Source organism: Esox lucius, chromosome 14 (genome assembly GCF_011004845.1).
Source record: "Esox lucius isolate fEsoLuc1 chromosome 14, fEsoLuc1.pri, whole genome shotgun sequence".
NCBI classification, from domain to species: domain Eukaryota; kingdom Metazoa; phylum Chordata; class Actinopteri; order Esociformes; family Esocidae; genus Esox; species Esox lucius.
In genome coordinates, this window is record NC_047582.1 from 27,611,560 (window position 1) to 27,628,951 (window position 17,392).

General features: G+C 46.1%; 1 protein-coding gene across 3 annotated transcripts in view; it reads left to right on the forward strand.

Moving 5' to 3' along the window:
• Nucleotides 1-17,392, forward strand: part of si:dkey-34e4.1 (carboxyl-terminal PDZ ligand of neuronal nitric oxide synthase protein) — a 60,747-nt gene that overhangs the window by 34,604 nt on the left and 8,751 nt on the right. For all 3 annotated transcript variants that reach the window (XR_828362.3, XM_020053746.2, XM_020053745.2), the window contains exons 8-10: nt 2,327-2,491; nt 4,657-4,852; nt 6,247-6,571. Coding sequence is in view for 2 of the 3 variants with exons in the window: in XM_020053746.2 (XP_019909305.1) it covers nt 2,327-2,491; nt 4,657-4,852; nt 6,247-6,571 (686 nt within the window). In the remaining variant the exon portion in view is untranslated. The remainder of the gene's footprint in view (nt 1-2,326; nt 2,492-4,656; nt 4,853-6,246; nt 6,572-17,392) is intronic.

Below are 17,392 nucleotides of genomic sequence, written 5' to 3' on the forward strand. Positions count from 1 at the left end.
ATCTACGTGGTATGAGTCTGTGGTTCCAGCATCTCAGAAAAAGCTGGTCTTCACACACTGGTCTCTTGAGTTTACAGAGACAGTTGTGATGAACAAAAAACATCCGGTGAACTGCAATTCTGTTGGCGATAATATCTTGGTCAGAGGAGAATAGCCAGACTCGTTCAAGCTGACAGAAAGACCAGAAATATTCGAATAACAGCTGTTTACAACAGTGGTGCGCCCAAGGGAATCTCTGAACTCATGACACGTTGAATCTTTAAGCAGATTGAGGCTGAAGGGGAGCTACTGTACCCAATACTAGATAGGCTTACCTGCTTATAGAGGCGTTGGTGTTAAGGACGGTAGCATCAGCTGGGACGTTGATCAATGTGATATCCAGATGGGTCCATAATGCAAGGTCTTTCTGGCGTTAGTTCACGTTATGTTGCTGTTGTTAGTAAATAGCTGTTGTTGCTAGTTTCAGCGGGCTGTGTACATGGCACCGTCTACTTCGAATTGTAAGATATGTAGAAAAGACTCAAACAGGGCATTGAGAACGTAAGGTTTTATTATATTCAAAGCTAGATAACCAGACTTTGAAACATGCTTTCTGTGAATGTCTACATTCATTGCATTGGATAAAAATCTTTACTTTTATCAATTTTAAGTATTCTAACTTTAATGAGCAGAGGACAAATATCTGAGTGCATTGTTAATTCTTGGCACAGACATTTTCTGGGTTCATTCCAATCTTTCATGCCATATCTCTCTGTCTCTTTCGCTCTCTCCCCCACCTTCTTTCTTTCCATTCTGTCAGATCTATGCTGCGTTCAAAAAAAATAACCTTTCTCTGTGCTCCCTCTAGTGGTGAGATGTGACAGGTACACTTTCAAGGGCACTACAAATTGTTTGCCCAGGTGACTAAAGAAATGCATCAGGTGAATATCTTTGCGCAGGATAACAGTGTGGATAGAAGACCTGTCCCCGCTGTTTGAAATAACCTGAACCCGTGCTTGTCAGAGTGTTTGAAGTCAGGCTTGGAGGGGAGTGGGGATAGTAGAATTATGGCCTGTTACAATCCACATAAATCAAAGTTAACGCTGGGATGTGGACCACACACTAAACCCTAGTATCACATACACATGCATGTACACGCACACACAACCTCAGTCATTTAAACCTATCCTAAACGTAAGGCCTTATCCTAAACGTAACCCGGTAAAGCCTGAATTTGAACGTAACCCCAATTCACACACAGCCCTGAGAGAGATGCTAGGCAACAGGTCTTCCCCTGATATCCCTGGATTAGAGAATGACACCGATAGACTTGCGCACGCATGCATGCACGCGCACACACCTCATCCTCAGTTCTTTAAAGGCAGAATAAACAGGGAGTAAATGCCTGGCTTTAGAGGTCTGCTGTGGAATCTTTGAGATGCAGAGTGATGAAACCCTGATGGTTTCCCCACCCTGCCTCACTCTCTGTAATGACTGTGGGGATCGGCCCGCTTTTAAGGTTTAAAGATGGAAGGAGGCAGAGAGCCAGGGATGATTATAAAACAGGGTGTTGGTAAAGAGATATGAGGAGAGAGAGAGAGTATAGAAAACAAAGAAACCATTAAAATCTTGTCCCCATGAATGGCATGAATGATACATAGCGTACTGATGCACTAATGGACTGAGACTGGAACAACTGAAAGGGAGGGAGCTCTTTGTAAGTCAGGAACAACTGATGCTTGGGACTTTCACTGTCTGCCTGTCTCTCCAGGCCACAGCCATGCTGAGTGAAATGTCCACCCACCTCTCTCTCTCTCTCTCTCTCCACCCATTCCTCTCTATCTCTCTATCCATGCCCTACAGTATGTGAGCAGATTTTAAGGTTTGTGGTGTGTGTATGGGCACACAGTGTGTGCGTGTGTGCTTGCTTGCTTTCTTTCTTTCTTTCTTCAAGGTCAATGAAGGGTTATCCAGGCTGTCTCCCTTCTGAAGAATTAAATGTTCTTGTCCTCTCAGGGCTTCTTATTAAATGTTCTCCCTATCTCTCCTGTCAACAGAACTGTAACTCAATCTGTGTGTGTTAATTTTTGTTTACTCTTTTTCTTCCAAGGACTTACCTCATTTTAGTGGAACGATGCATATGGTTTGTGGAAAAACAGGGTTCAAATATTATTCGGCTGTATCAAAATTAAAACTTCTTTATAAAATCGTTCAGTCATGCTTCATTGAGCTTGCCCCAGAAAATAAAGTTCTAACCTTTCCAAGCTGACAATCCAGTTCAGGCTGAGTAAATCAAACGGTCTGTTTGACCACAGCGTTGTTATAACTGGTGCCTGTTGTAATGCAGGACTATGAGAGCCGGTCTGTCTACACAGTGATGCCACACACCACCCTGTCTCCCAGAAGCCCCAGCTCCCCGTCTCCAACCCCTCTGTCGGAACAGCACTACCTCCTACTCCTCCAACAGCAGCTCCTGCAGCAGCAACAACACACACAGGTGGCCGTCGCACAGGTGAGAGAAACAAACACACACACTGTTTACTTGCTACCTGCTTTTTAAATGGGGATATTTTTTAAATGACTGTCCTTAAAAAATCCTACAGATACTAATCCTAACCTTAAACCTAACCGTAACCTTCCCCTCAACCTAACCTTAACCTCAACCTAACCTTAACCTCCATAACCTAACATTCCTGAATGTAAGCTAGCCCTAATGACTAACTCTAGATGCTAATGCCTAAACCTAAACCCAAATGTAATTTTGCCCTTAACATAACACTTAGTAATTTTTTGTATTTCTTTTCTGATTTATCCGCAGCTTAAGACATTTTTGTTCCCTTATTATAGTTGGGCTGTTAACTGTGTTCGTGGTAGTCATTGAGACACAGAAGTCCTTCTCAGACGTTGGACAGTGGAACAGGCCACATGCTCTGTATCTACGGCGTTCCTTTCACCAGGTCATGCTCTCTCACTCCATACGGATGGGCCGGTGTGGCTGCGTTGTTTAGAACATGGTGACGCAAGGGTTGACGGTTCAAATCCTGCTGTGTTTGTAAATATGAAAACACATGCAATGTTCAAAGTGTTCTGGCATCGACCTATACAGTACAGTGCAAAGGTCTTAGGCACCTGAAAGTCAAACTCAAGTCATTTATTTGGATAGTAAGTATATCTGTAAGAACAATAATTATATATTTTAATTAAAACACTTATTACCCAAATAAATGGCCGTAGATCAACTTTCAGGTGCCTAAGGCTTTTGCATGGTACTGTATACGTCGATGCCAGAACACTTTGAACAGTATGTTCAGAGGTTAATCACATTTGAGCTCTGAAGTGTCGTGAGGCAAATTCTGAGTGACTGTTCTGTCTGACTGATTTGGCACCGTCGCCTGTCTGCCTGCCCGTCTGCCTGTTTGCAGCAGAGCCACTAGGTGGTAGTGCCTTCTCAGTGTTTTGTTTAAGTGTACCCTAAATCTAACATTAGCCAAAGGAAACTTTTAAACATTTTCTCCAAACCATAGAAATTGCATTTTACTTTCATAATTACCTGCAGTTCCCCACATGCATAGACCAAGATCCCACACATAAAAATGAACTCTCATAGCTGCACGATGATACGCAGCTCGCCAACTGTTCTTAGGCCCCAGATAAAAACCAAATATAATGTCACCCCTACATCATAGGTCACGTACCTCCTCTCAAATCAGATTTCCTCTGCTATACTCCTTTACCAATGGGACTGTGCTGATCCCATTTGTCCCCCCAGACACTGTCAAGATACCCAGGCCAAGTACCAAAACAAAATGTGAAAGAATTATTGGGGGAATTAGTTTTCTTTGGGCTGTATACTACTAAAGTGTTAAGGTGTGTGGGTGTGTGTGTGCGTGAGTGTGTGAGCGCATGAGCGCGTGTCTGGCTGCAGGGATTCACTCTCTGAGGCCTTTCTTTCAGCCTCACCCAGAGAAAGGTGAGAGAAGAGTGGAAACAAATGGCATTCTCTCTTAACACACTGACATGCACACTTGGCAACACACAAGGACGCGCCTCCGTCACAGCCTAGTAGGACAGCCTGCATGGCTGTTGTAGTGAATGATCCTGGAGGGTATACCCCTAACGCAGATTTATTCATATATTGCATTTATTCTTGAAATAAATAATCCTTGAAATACCTTTCCTTTTATTAATTTAGAAGTCATTCAACGGCGCATGTGTCAGGCTAATATCCACTCTCCGTGAATTATGGAAACCGATAATAGTGGCAACCCGTCATTATTTCCAGGTTCAGACCTGGGATAGGAATTCCAAGAATCTAATTAGATTTCCAACTGCAGTCTCTGGCCAGATGACTGGAACAGAGCCCAGGGATGGGACTGTAGCATGAAATGGAAAAACTATTCTTCAAACAGAAAGAACACACACACACATACATACAAATACCTCTCTAGTATCCTAGACACAAACAAACTAAAGTGAGCAGTGTGTTTCTGTGTAAAGGGGAACCCTGTTTAGGTCTGCAGTACACAGCAGTATGTCTGTAGTGGCTTTGCCGTGGTTTAAAATAGACCTGCAATCTAGAGGCCACACATGGTCAGTCCGAGCCTCATTATCTTCATCTTCATCAGTCTCTCCTTGTTGTCATCTGATCCCTCTCTTTCCTCCCCCCCTCACAATCAGGTGCAGCTTCTGAAAGATCAGATGTCAGCTGAGACAGCTGCTCGCATGGAAGCCCAGGCCCGGGTCCACCAGCTACTACTGCAGAACAGAGACCTGCTGCAGCACATGACCCTGCTGGTCACCCAGCTCAAAGACCTGGAGGGCAGAGTACCTGGACTGGACCAGGGGGACAGACATGCAACAGGACAGGGCCACAGTAAGTCACCAGCTATTCTACTACTATACTACACTATCCTATACTATGACTATACTGTATTCTGTACTACTATACTACTCTATCCTATACTATGACTATACTGTATTCTGTACTACTATATCCTATACTATGACTATACTGTATTCTGTACTACTATACTACTCTATCCTATACTATGACTATACTGTATTCTGTACTACTATACTACTATATCCTATACTATGACTATACTGTATTCTGTACCAAATTTGAAGGATGCCTCTCGAAACCACAGTAGGGTTTAGGTCTAGACTTTTTGAAGTGTGTTTGTAGCCATTGCCTTGATGGAAGACACGTGACCTTTGACCTTTGCTTAAGGCACCTAATGCTTTGCCGCGAAGCAACCCCAAAACATTGCTGAACCTCCTCCATGTCTGACTGTGGTGTAGGTGTCAACAGATGACTGCCAGCCTTTAGGGGTCATAGTGAGAAATGGTCCCTTTGAATAGATGCTGGATGGGTGGTTAAGCGGCCGAGTTCAACCACCACAGTCATGATTTCAAGTCCATATGGAGACAAGCTTTATTTTGACTTGCCTTACATTTCTTCTTGTCCTTTACTACAGGTATAGATGTTTGAAGGCTTAGTTTTATGTAAACATAATGAGTGTGTGCTTTACCAAAAAGGTCTACTATGGCCACATCAGTCCATAGGAGATAGTCCCCAAAGATTTGTGGCATGTTCAGGTGTTTTGGCAAATTTCAGTCTGGCTTTATTATGTCTTTTTCTCAGCTGTGGGTCTCCTACCATACAACCGTTTCTCACTGAGTTGGCGACAGATGGTGCAAGTTGAAACTGTTGTACTTTGTGACTGAATGTCAGCTCGAATATGTGTGGCAGCTGATCAAGGTTCTTTCTCCACTAGTCGAACAATCCTTTCGCTTGTGATCTTACATCAGCTTTTCTTTTGTGGCTGCATCCATGGATGTCGGTTACAGTGGCATGGGCCCTAAACCTCTTGAACATTAGGGGTGAAAACAGGAGTCCAGAAACACCAGTGTGTGCGTGTGCGCGTGCTTGCTTGTTTGTGTTTTCAGAAGTGTGTCTGTTTTGGAAGTGCGTGTCGGTGTGTTTTGTGTTTGTTCGGACGCTAATCTAGTTCATCTCAGACACGGTCCACTCAGACACCACCACTGGCTCCCAGCCAGACCTCCCACTCTGCAGAGGCAGCTGTCACATGGGCAGGTCAGAGGGAGAACCAAAACCACCACACACTGACGGTCATCCACAAGCCTGTATGTTCAGGCATTTTTGGATGGCTGGTGTTGTTTTGTTGTTGTTGTTGGGTTTTTTTATCTGTAAAAATAGGAGTGTGATATTTCATGAAAAGGCATTCTCCCTTCTTTCCCCTCTAGATGATCAGCAGTCTTCATGGACCACCAGGTCCCTGTCACTCAACCTGAAGAACCACTACAGCTCCAGCATGGACCAGCCCATCACCTCCACCCCTGCAGGGCCACTCCAAAACACCCCCCTCTCAGCTACCCAGGTGGACTGTGCCCAGTCCTACCTCAACCTCATGAACTTGCAGAGCAGGACCAAACCACAGTGCCCTCAAAACGGGGGGGAGAAGGAGACCGATAGAGCCAATGGGAAACCTGGAAGGAGGGACAGTTTGGAAGTCCCATCCAGTGATATTGTCCGGTTCGAAACAAGGAATTCTACAAACCTGGATGAAAGGTACGATAATAAACCACTGTCTGAACAGACGTTACTTATTCACATTCATTCTGTTCTGCCATTTCTCGAAGAGCAACTCCATTGTTTTGGCCAAATGCCAGGGGTCCTGCTCAGAACATACACAAACACCAAGGCAATCACAGCATAGAATTAGGCATTCAGTGTTTTCCCAGGTGGGTTCCCAACATGTTAATATATGACTTCCAGCCACTAGGGGAAACAGTGAGCCACATTACATTTCAGCAGATGGTGGATGGGTGTTTAAGCCGCTGACTTCGACTACAATGGTAGGGATTTCACGTCCGTATGGAGACGAACGTAATTACAATTTTCCGCTTGTCCTTTACGACACACAGACATTTGATTATTTCTCCACAGCCATATACATTTATCTCCCATGGACAAACATCAAATACTGACCGGAGCCTGTTACATACATACTTGCCTTCACATAATTATACGCAACATGTTGGATGCCTTATTTGGGCCCAGACTCTCCGGTCCCGCCTTTTCATCTAGAAGGAGCCAGGAGCTGCTAGCCCCTTATCCCCACAGAACAGGACAGGACAAGGAACCTAGTCAGCAGAAAGAGCCTGGGCTAATGGAAGCGAGACTCTAATCAAGAGATTAAACAACACAGAGAAAGGAGGGAGGGAGAAAACCAGGGAGGAGGGGGGTGAGGAGAAGAGGGAGGGTGAGAATGAGTGAGAGAGGGATGAGGAGTTAAACAGAGAGAAGAGAATGCCGTCTCATCATATTTTCTCTGCCGATCCATTGAAACTCTGTTTGAATGGACGTTCTGGAAATGAAAAGCCTGGCCAGTGCTGGGATGCTTTCTCTCCTTTGAGTCGAACTGCAACTCTGTGGGTCTGCAGTTTCTGACATGACATTTGCCTGTTCCACCTTCTCACTCTCTCCTGCTGAGATGCTGTCAGTCTCACACACACACACACACACACACACTCTCATTCATTCAGACACATATACGAGCCCACAAAACTATGTGCGCACGTGCATAAACACAATCCCCTTCAAATACACACGGCTCAACACACACACACCTGTAATGTACTCTAGGGTTACACGATATTGAAAATAACTGACATTGCGATATTTAGTACCATACCATACCATACCATCTTCTTCCGCTTATCCGGGGCCGGGTCGCGGGGGCAGCAGTCTAAGCAGGGATGCCCAGACTTCCCTCTCCCCAGACACTTCCTCTAGCTCTTCCGGGGGGACACCGAGGCGTTCCCAGGCCAGCCGGGAGACATAGTCCCTCCAGCGAGTCCTAGGTCTTCCCCGGGGTCTCCTCCCGGTGGGACGGGACCGGAACACCTTCCCAGGAAGGCGTTCCGGAGGCATCCGAAAAAGATGCCCAAGCCACCTCAGCTGACCCCTCTCGATGTGGAGGAGCAGGGGCTCTACTCTGAGCTCCTCCCGGGTGACCGAGCTTCTCACCCTATCTCTAAGGGATCGCCCGGCCACCCTGCGGAGAAAGCTCATTTCGGCCGCCTGTATCCGGGATCTTGTCCTTTCGGTCATGACCCAAAGCTCATGACCATAGGTGAGAGTAGGAACGTAGATTGACTGGTAAATCGAGAGCTTCGCCTTGCGGCTCAGCTCTTTCTTTACCACGACAGACCGATACATCGACTGCATTACTGCAGAAGCTGCACCGATCCGTCTGTCAATCTCCCGTTCCATCCTTCCCTCACTCGTGAACAAGACCCCTAGATACTTAAACTCCTCCACTTGAGGCAGGCACTCTCCACCAACCTGAAGCGGGCAAGCCACCCTTTTCCGACTGAGGACCATGGCCTCGGATTTGGAGGTACTGATTTTCATCCCCACCGCTTCACACTCGGCTGCAAACCGTCCCAGCGCATGCTGAAGGTCCTGGTTAGAAGGGGCCAACACGACAACATCATCTGCAAAAAGCAGAGACGAAATTGTGTGGTCCCCAAACCTGACACCCTCCGGCCCCTGGCTGCGCCTAGAAATTCTGTCCATAAAAATTACGAACAGAACCGGTGACAAAGGGCAGCCCTGCCGGAGTCCAACATGCACTGGGAACAAGTCTGACTTACTGCCGGCAATGCGGACCAAGCTCCTGCTTCGGTTGTACAGGGACCTGACAGCCCTTAGCAAAGGACCCAGGACCCCATATTCCCCAAGCACCCTCCACAAGATGCCGCGAGGGACACAGTCGAATGCCTTCTCCAAATCCACAAAACACATGTGGATTGGTTGGGCAAACTCCCATGAACCCTCCAACACCCCGTAGAGGGTATAGAGCTGGTCCAGTGTTCCACGGCCCGGACGAAAACCACACTGTTCCTCCTGAATCCGAGGTTCTACTATCGGCCGTATTCTCCTCTCCAGTACCCTGGCATAGACTTTCCCGGGGAGGCTGAGAAGTGTGATCCCCCTATAGTTGGAACACACCCTCCGGTCCCCCTTCTTAAAAAGAGGGACCACCACCCCGGTCTGCCATCCCAGAGGCACTGTCCCCGACCGCCACGCGATGTTGCACAGGCGTGTCAACCAAGACAGCCCCACAACATCCAGAGACTTGAGGTACTCAGGGCGGATCTCATCCACCCCCGGTGCCTTGCCACCGAGGAGTTTCTTGACCACCTCAGTGACTTCAGCCCGGGTGATGGACGAGTCCACCTCTGAGCCCTCATCCTCTGCTTCCTCAATGGAAGAAGTGACAGCGGGATTGAGGAGATCCTCGAAGTATTCCTTCCACCGCCCGACGACATCCTCAGTTGAGGTCAACAGCTGCCCACCTCTACTGTAAACAGCGTTGGTAGGGCACTGTTTCCCTCTCCTGAGGCGCCGGATGGTTTGCCAGAATCTCTTCGAGGCCAGCCGATAGTCCTTCTCCATGGCCTCACCGAACTCCTCCCAGGCCCGAGTTTTTGCCTCCACAACCACCCGGGCTGCAGCCCGCTTGGCCTGTCGGTACCCGTCAGCTGCGTCAGGAGTCCCACAAGCCAACCAGGCCTGATAGGACTCCTTCTTCAGCTTGACGGCATCCCTTACTTCCGGTGTCCACCACCGGGTTCGGGGATTGCCGCCTCGACAGGCACCGGAGACCTTACGGCCACAGCTCCGAGCGGCCGCTTCGACAATGGCGGTGGAGAACATGGTCCACTCGGACTCAATATCTCCAACCTCCCTCGGGATCCAGTCGAAGCTCTGCCGGAGGTGGGAGTTAAAGATCTCTCTGACAGGAGACTCGGCCAGACGTTCCCAGCAGACCCTTACAGTTCGCTTGGGCCTGCCGAGTCTGTCCAGCTTTCTCCCCCGCCATCGGATCCAACTCACCACCAGGTGGTGATCAGTTGACAGCTCCGCCCCTCTCTTCACCCGAGTGTCCAAGACATACGGCCGCAGGTCAGATGAGACGACAACAAAGTCGATCATCGACCTGCGGCCTAGGGTGTCCTGGTGCCACGTGCACTGATGGACACCCTTATGCTTGAACATGGTGTTCGTTATGGACAAACTGTGACTAGCACAGAAGTCCAATAACTGAACACCACTCGAGTTCAGATCAGGGGGGCCGTTCCTCCCAATCACACCCCTCCAGGTGTCACTGTCGTTGCCCACGTGGGCGTTGAAGTCCCCCAGTAGAACGATAGAGTCCCCAGTCGGAGCACTTTCCAGCACCCCTCCCAGAGACTCCAAGAAGGTCGGGTACTCTGCACTGCCGTTCGGCCCGTAGGCACAAACAACAGTGAGAGACCTATCCCCGACCCGTAGGCGCAGGGAAACGACCCTCTCGTTCACCGGGGTAAACTCCAACACATGGCGGCAGAGCTGGGGAGCTATAAGCAAACCCACACCAGCCCGCCGCCTCTCACCATGGGCAACTCCAGAGTGGTGAAGAGTCCATCCTCTCTCAAGGAGTGTGGTTCCAGAGCCCAAGCCGTGCGTAGAGGTGATCCCGACTACCTCTAATCGGAACCTCTCAACCTCACGCACTAGCTCAGGCTCCTTCCCCGCCAGCGAGGTGACATTCCACGTCCCTAGAGCTAGTTTCTGTGTCCAGAGATCGGGTTGTCTAGGCCCCTGCCTTCGACTGCCGCCCGATCCTCTTCGCACCGGCCCCTTATGGTCCCTCCTGTGAGTGGTGAGCCCACGGGAGGGGCGATATTTAGTTTTTCTGCAATATATATTGCGAAATGAAAAAAAGAAAGAGCTTTGGCTCTCAACCAGACAGTCTGTATTCTTCATTCTTCCCCAGCCCTATCCTCTACTTTTTTTATATTTTAGAACAGGTTGCTAGGTAATAATATGTAACAGTAATAGTATAGCAATAGCGACAGTAGTAAAATAGAATGTGCAATTGGGCATAATTTACCAACTGCAAGATGCAGTCTGTGGCCAAAGCACTGCAATCTGGTCCACTTGTTCAGGGCGGCAGCCTTCACCATGTTCGTGGCATTGTCTGTTGTTATTCAGACTAGACAACTCTCATCTAGTCCCCAATCAGCTAAAGCTTCTCTTATCCCTGTTGCGATGTTCTGACTTGTATGATCCTCTGTGAAAAATGCAGTTTTCAAACAGCAATTTTTCATGTGGAAGTGTATGGTCAGACTTATGTAGGGCTCCGTTGTCCGGCTGGACCACAAGTCTGTTGTTGCTGTATAATATTACAAACGGATCATGTTTTTGAACTCTCTTTGGTAACCGTGTTAATTGGTACCATGTCTTTGGCGACGTGAAATGTTATTGAACCTGTGAAAGGTTTGGAACCTTTCTTGTATGGTGTTTTTGCTTTGGACGGCATTGAGATGCTTTGTACTTGTCATACGAAGATTTATGGTGCCGCCTTTAATTATCGAACACGTTGGTCGTGTTGTGGCAACAATTGCAAGACACTCAATAATCATCTTGCCTGTAGCCGAAATATTTCCATATAATTAAAGATGCATTTCTTTTTGCAACCAAATTCTCAATTTCTGCCTTTTTTGCCTGTTCCTTGCTCATTTCATCACATGCAAACAGAGCCTGCATGTCAACCCCGTGCAGCAATGAACTTTGATTTTAATAATTAATTGTGTAACCCATAAATCTGAGTAAATTACCTTATATCAGACATATATAATGCTAGTTTTCCATAATGCTAGTTTTCCACGTTCTGCGATGTGACTATTGCGGATGCGTTCATCACAATGTCGATGCTGAAAGGATGTATCATGCAGCCCTAGTTGTACACTGATCTGTATAATTGTTGGTCAGTGTGGGTGGGAATCTCTACTGTTTCTCTTTCTCCACCATGGCAAAGATCTGTCCGGAACATTAACTCTTAACCCACCCCGTTCCTTGCTCCCTCATCAATTTCACTCTCTTAACTTTTTCTCTTTATTCTCCCCCCAGTTTCCCCTATTTCTTCCACTCCTCTCCTCCTCTCCATACTCCTTCCTGTGTCTCCTGTTCTCCGTACCACTGAGATCCAGGAGACATTTATATGACTGAAATTCTGTTAAAGCCCATTAACAGCAGGAGTGTTGCCATTGGCCCAGCAGCGTGCGTGCGTGCGTGCATGCGCGTGTGTGTGCGTGCGCTGTCCTCTCTCTCTGGTCTGGCTGAAACACAGCGCTCAGACAATGTTTGAATACCTGCGGTCTCACATCCTTTGTTTTCCCATGGTACTGTCTCTCGAAACGACACACAGACGCAAACACAGAACCGTGTAATTACAACACAGGTTATTACACAGGTAATCAGCACATCTATTCAAACAGATTTTTGTAAGGGTCTGTGTTTTGAAAATGCTAACTTTTGATACCTAACCATGCTTGTTATACAGGCATTCTAGGGGTTTTATTTTATTGCAAATGACTGCAGGGGGCAATGCTGTTCTGCCTACCAGTGTAGTTGTTTTCTATTGTTCTGGGTGCCTGACCTGCTCATTATTTGGTGCATTGTTTTCAGATGGTTAAGCATTGTACTACCATTACTGTCATAGCCTTGGAAGTAGAGGTGCTGGGGGAGAAAACATCTTTCCGTGGCCCTGGTCGCTGTAGCTTCCTGTGACCTTGCCAAGTTCGTGTTTCACCAACATCCCGTTTAACTTCTAAAATCATGGCTATTTTGGACTTTGCTGCTGTCATTTGCCTTTCCCACGCTGAACTGTGCATGTTTGCCTCTTCCCATCTGGTGTCTTTTAAATGGCACAACTCTCCTCAGGGCTAGCGTCTCCTCAGGGCTATCGTCTCCTCAGGGCTAGCGTCTGCACTCGTCAGGATACAACACAGTGTAGATATTTTGTTGTTGAAAACTGCAGTGTAATTTTCCCCCACCAATTAAATCGTAAGGGGGAGAGATTAACAGGTTCTGTCTGTTTGTTTCTTTTAATCGATCACGTGTCACATTCTGTTTCTCTTGCCCTAATATGCATTTTTGACAAAACATACGTGAATGATGTGTCTTACTGATGAGAACAGGCATTTTAAAAATTGAGTTGATTGGCACGTGACCTGAAAAGTCTGTTAAACGTGGTACTTGCAAAGTTGTGTATAGAAAATGTGCTGGCCAAGCTGATGTGCTGTATAGCTCATTGCTCAGATCCTCAGTCTCCTTATCTGCATGTAGAGAACCTAAAATGTCTGTTAACTCATGCCTTTGTTTTTGTAAGGACAGTTTGCTTGCCGTGCCAAGCTACTGTGTAGCCCTGTGTCAGCGCAATATAACTCATCTAAATACATACCCCTGTGAATCCGATTGAGATCCAGGGTTAAGCTAGTACTATGGGTAAAACGACAACAGTGAGGATGACAAGGTTTCTGATGCCTTCTTATTCATTTATTGGGGTCTGGTCTAGGATTTAGTCTTTAACGTTAACATAAACGGCTTTAACTCTTGTACACACGCACAAACACACACCCCCTCATCGCTCCTCTGGCTACTGACTCTGCAACACAATCCCCCAACATATGGGCAAAATTATCTTGTTTGTTAAAAGGCAGAGGAACACACATAAAAACAAAAAAAAAAACAGAAAATGTCTAAACTTAAGGTTCAAGCCTTGCTGTGTTTTTCCCAAGAAGCAGTGTTGCACGGGAACTGTCAGAGTTTCCAGTGAGGCCATCTGGAGAGGGCCGTCCCTGAGGTGGGACTGCGGAGCCCCTTAAAACATTCAGTATCTAACCAGAGCTCTTGATCAGAAACAGGATATTTGTTTGCATTGGTTATAATCATTCCTCCGTTTAATAGTGCCAATTCTTGTGAGACGCTGAGGCTTAGAAAGGTGAATCTTGGTAGAATTTCAAATGGCTCGGGTCTCAGCGGTCCCATGCGGTGCTGTGCCATTTGGCCACATGGTGGTGCTATAACAAGTGATATGCTGGGATGTTTTCAAAAGCTCACGCTCCTCAGCCCGTGGAACGTAGAGCTGTAACATTTGATACATAGGTCCGCCTCTACACAAATAACTTATTTTCCTCTAGGAAGTCCACCAATGATGGATTTTACACCATTTATAGAATGACCGGTCTGCCTGTGACTTAGCATGTAGCGTCTATGAATGAAGATCTAACAACACAATTTTCCAGACTACTACACAGAATAGGGAAATATTGCACGCAGTCTCAGGTATTTAAGTCCAGATAAATTCAACGGTTCTTGGCTAGTAGCGTTTTAAAGTGCGCACTTGAAAATTGTGTGAAAATCATTGAAAATCTGTTATATTTAAATTTGTTTATTTGATGTTTTGGAAAGGGGGCAGAGCAGTGAGTTAGGGGGATTTGTCTAATTTGGCCTGATGGGGATAACCTGCTGAGACCCGGAAGTAGTCAGTGCAACTTTTAGTCTTCATTTATTTCCCTTATCTCTTCACTCTCTCCCTGTCTCTCCCCCTCTAACTCTCTCATTTGCGCTCTCCCTCTGTCAGTCCCTCCACATCTCCTCCCTCACAGTCAGTGTAATGTGATTTTATCTTGGCCTCCCCTACCACACGGTGGGTGAATGGAACCACACCAGGTTATTGCAGCACAGGGAGAGAGATCCTCATATAAGCATTAAAGTCAATACCGTAGTGTCTGCATACAGTGGATACAAAACGTCTACACACCCCTGTTAAAATGCCAGGTTTTTGTGATGTAGTAGAATGTGAACCTATAATGTGAACAATTCAATTGAAAAACAAACTGAAAACTTTGAGGGGGAGAAAAGAAAAAGGAAAAACCTTACAATAACCTAGTTGCATAAGTGTGCACACCCTCTTATAACTGGGGATGTGGCTGTGTTCAGAATTAACCAATCACATTCAAACTCATGTTTAATAGAAGTCATTACACACCTGCCATAATTTAAAGTGACTCTGATTAATCACAAATAAAGTTCAGCTGTTCTATTAGGATTTTCCTGACATTTTCTTATTTGCATCTCAGAGCAAAATGCCATGGTACGCAGAGAGCTTCCAAAGCATCAGAGGGATCTCATTGTTGAAAGAAATCAGTCAGGAGAAGGGTACAAAATAATTTCATCATTCATCATCATCAAGTGGAGAAAATATGGCACATCAGAGACATTACCAAGAACTGGACATCCCTCCAAAATTGATGAAAAGACTATAAGCAAACTGGTCAGGGAGCCCTCCAAGAGGCCTACAGCAACATTAAAGGAACTGCAGGAATTTCTGGCAAGGACTGGCTGTGTGCTAGATGTGACAACAATGTCCTGTATTCTTCATATGAATGGGCTATGGGGTAGGGTGGCAAGACTGAAGCCTTTTCTTACAAAGAAAAACATCCAGGGCCGGCTGAAGTTTACAAAAACAAACATCAAGTCCCACAAAAGCACATGGGGAAATGTGTTATGGTCTGATGAAACCAAGGTGGACTTTTTTGGCCATAATTCCAAAAGGTATGTTTGGTGCAAAAACAACACTGCCCAACACCCATTGAACACCATACCCACAGTGAAGCATGGTGGTGGCAGCATCATGCTTTTGGGGCTGTTTTTCTTCAGCTGGAACCGGGCCGTAGTCAGGGTGAAGGGAATTATGAACAGTTCCAAATACCAGGCAATTTTGGCACAAAACCATCAGAAAGTTAATATTTCAGCACGACAACGACCCAAAGCACACATCCAAATCCACTAAAGCATGGCTTCTCCAGAAGAAGATTAACATTTTTGAATGGCCCAACCAGAGGCCAGATCAGAATCCAAATGAACATCTGAGGGGTGATCTGAAGAGGGCTGTGCACAGGAGATGTCCTCGCAATCTGACAGATTTGGAGCGCTTTTGCAAAGAAGTGTGGGCAAATATTGCCACGTCAAGATGTGCCATGCTAATGGACTCCTACCCAAAGAGTGCTGTAATAAAATCAAAAGGTGCTTCAACAAAGTATTAGTTTAAGGGTGTGCACACCTATGCAACCAGGTTATTGTGAGTTTGAAATGTTTCCCCCTCAAAGATTTGTTTGTTTTTCAATTGAATTGTTCATGTTATAGGTCACATTAAAGGTAGAAAAAGTTCTGACATGATTTATCTTTGTCTCTTTCCTTTACATCACAAGAACCTGGCATTTTAACAGGGGTGTGTAGATTTTTTATATACACTATATGTGGGTGTACTGTCTTTCCTCCCTTGATGTTTGACAAATGTGGTTTGCCAGCTGTCTCCCTGTGTGTAAGGTTGAAACCCCATTCCCTCTCTAGTGTAATACTGGGGACCAGGGCCCACAGAATTTGGAAAACGGCACGTTTACCTCATGCCAATGAAGGACATACGAAGGAGATGTCTCTTTGCTAGCTACCATCTCCATGTCCTTTCCCCAGTCCAACTCCCATGATGCCTGGCCTGTCACACTTCCCCTCCCTCATTTCTACCTGTCCCCTTTCTCTCGCCCTCCCTGGACAGCAGATTTTATCTTTGTTCTCCTTTGGTTTTCTGGACTTTCCCATTTAATCAATATTTACCACCTTAGCGGTCTTGCTTAATGTTTTCACAGCCACTCTGCCCTTGTGGCACACACACACACACACACACACACACACACACATCCCATCTACTTGTTTCAGCACTTGTAGGAATCAATTCCTTCACTTTATTAGCTTTATTAGGGCAAGTTCTCTAGCCTAATGCAGTACTCACACCAAAACTACTGGTCAGGCTGGGTTGGGTTGAAAAATGCAACAATAATTTTCACGTGGTTCACAACGTTGGTTGAATTTTACTAGTTGCCTTTTTCTCTTGGCCATTTTGGTCCCAAATCTGCTTTGCTTTGATTTCATATTGTGGTATTTCACCTAACATAAAGTTGATCACTGTGTAATTAATAAAACATTTCTTGGTGGGTCTGTATGATATGAGTAAATTGTGTGTCTGATATTGTCATATACATTTGGCAGGTGGTTAGGAAGTGCAGCTCTGTTTCCACTGTGTACGTGGCCTAAATAGACTCTCAGGAGCTAGTGCTGTCTATGGCGGCCTCTCAATAACAAGGCCATGGTCACTGAGTTCACATACGTAAGCCTTTTCTTTATTTTGGGCCACAGTGGTCCGGAATTCTCCTGCTATGCACTCTCCGTTTGAAGCAAGATCGTGTTCCAATTTGCCTTCTGCGTGTCAAATAATTATCTTTTTGTTTTCTCGTTATTTGGTTGGGTCTAAATGTGTTGCTTTCCTGAGGCTGTGTGGGGTCTGACACATTCTGTCGTTAGCGGTAGCATCTGGCAATGTGTGTTCGCGGGGCTTGTGTTTGTGTCTTGACTGCTGCTCTTTATCTGGCATCCGCCCTCCCACTTAATGAGGTTGATTGTTTCATAGGGTTCACAGGGTTAGTTTGTAATTTGTGT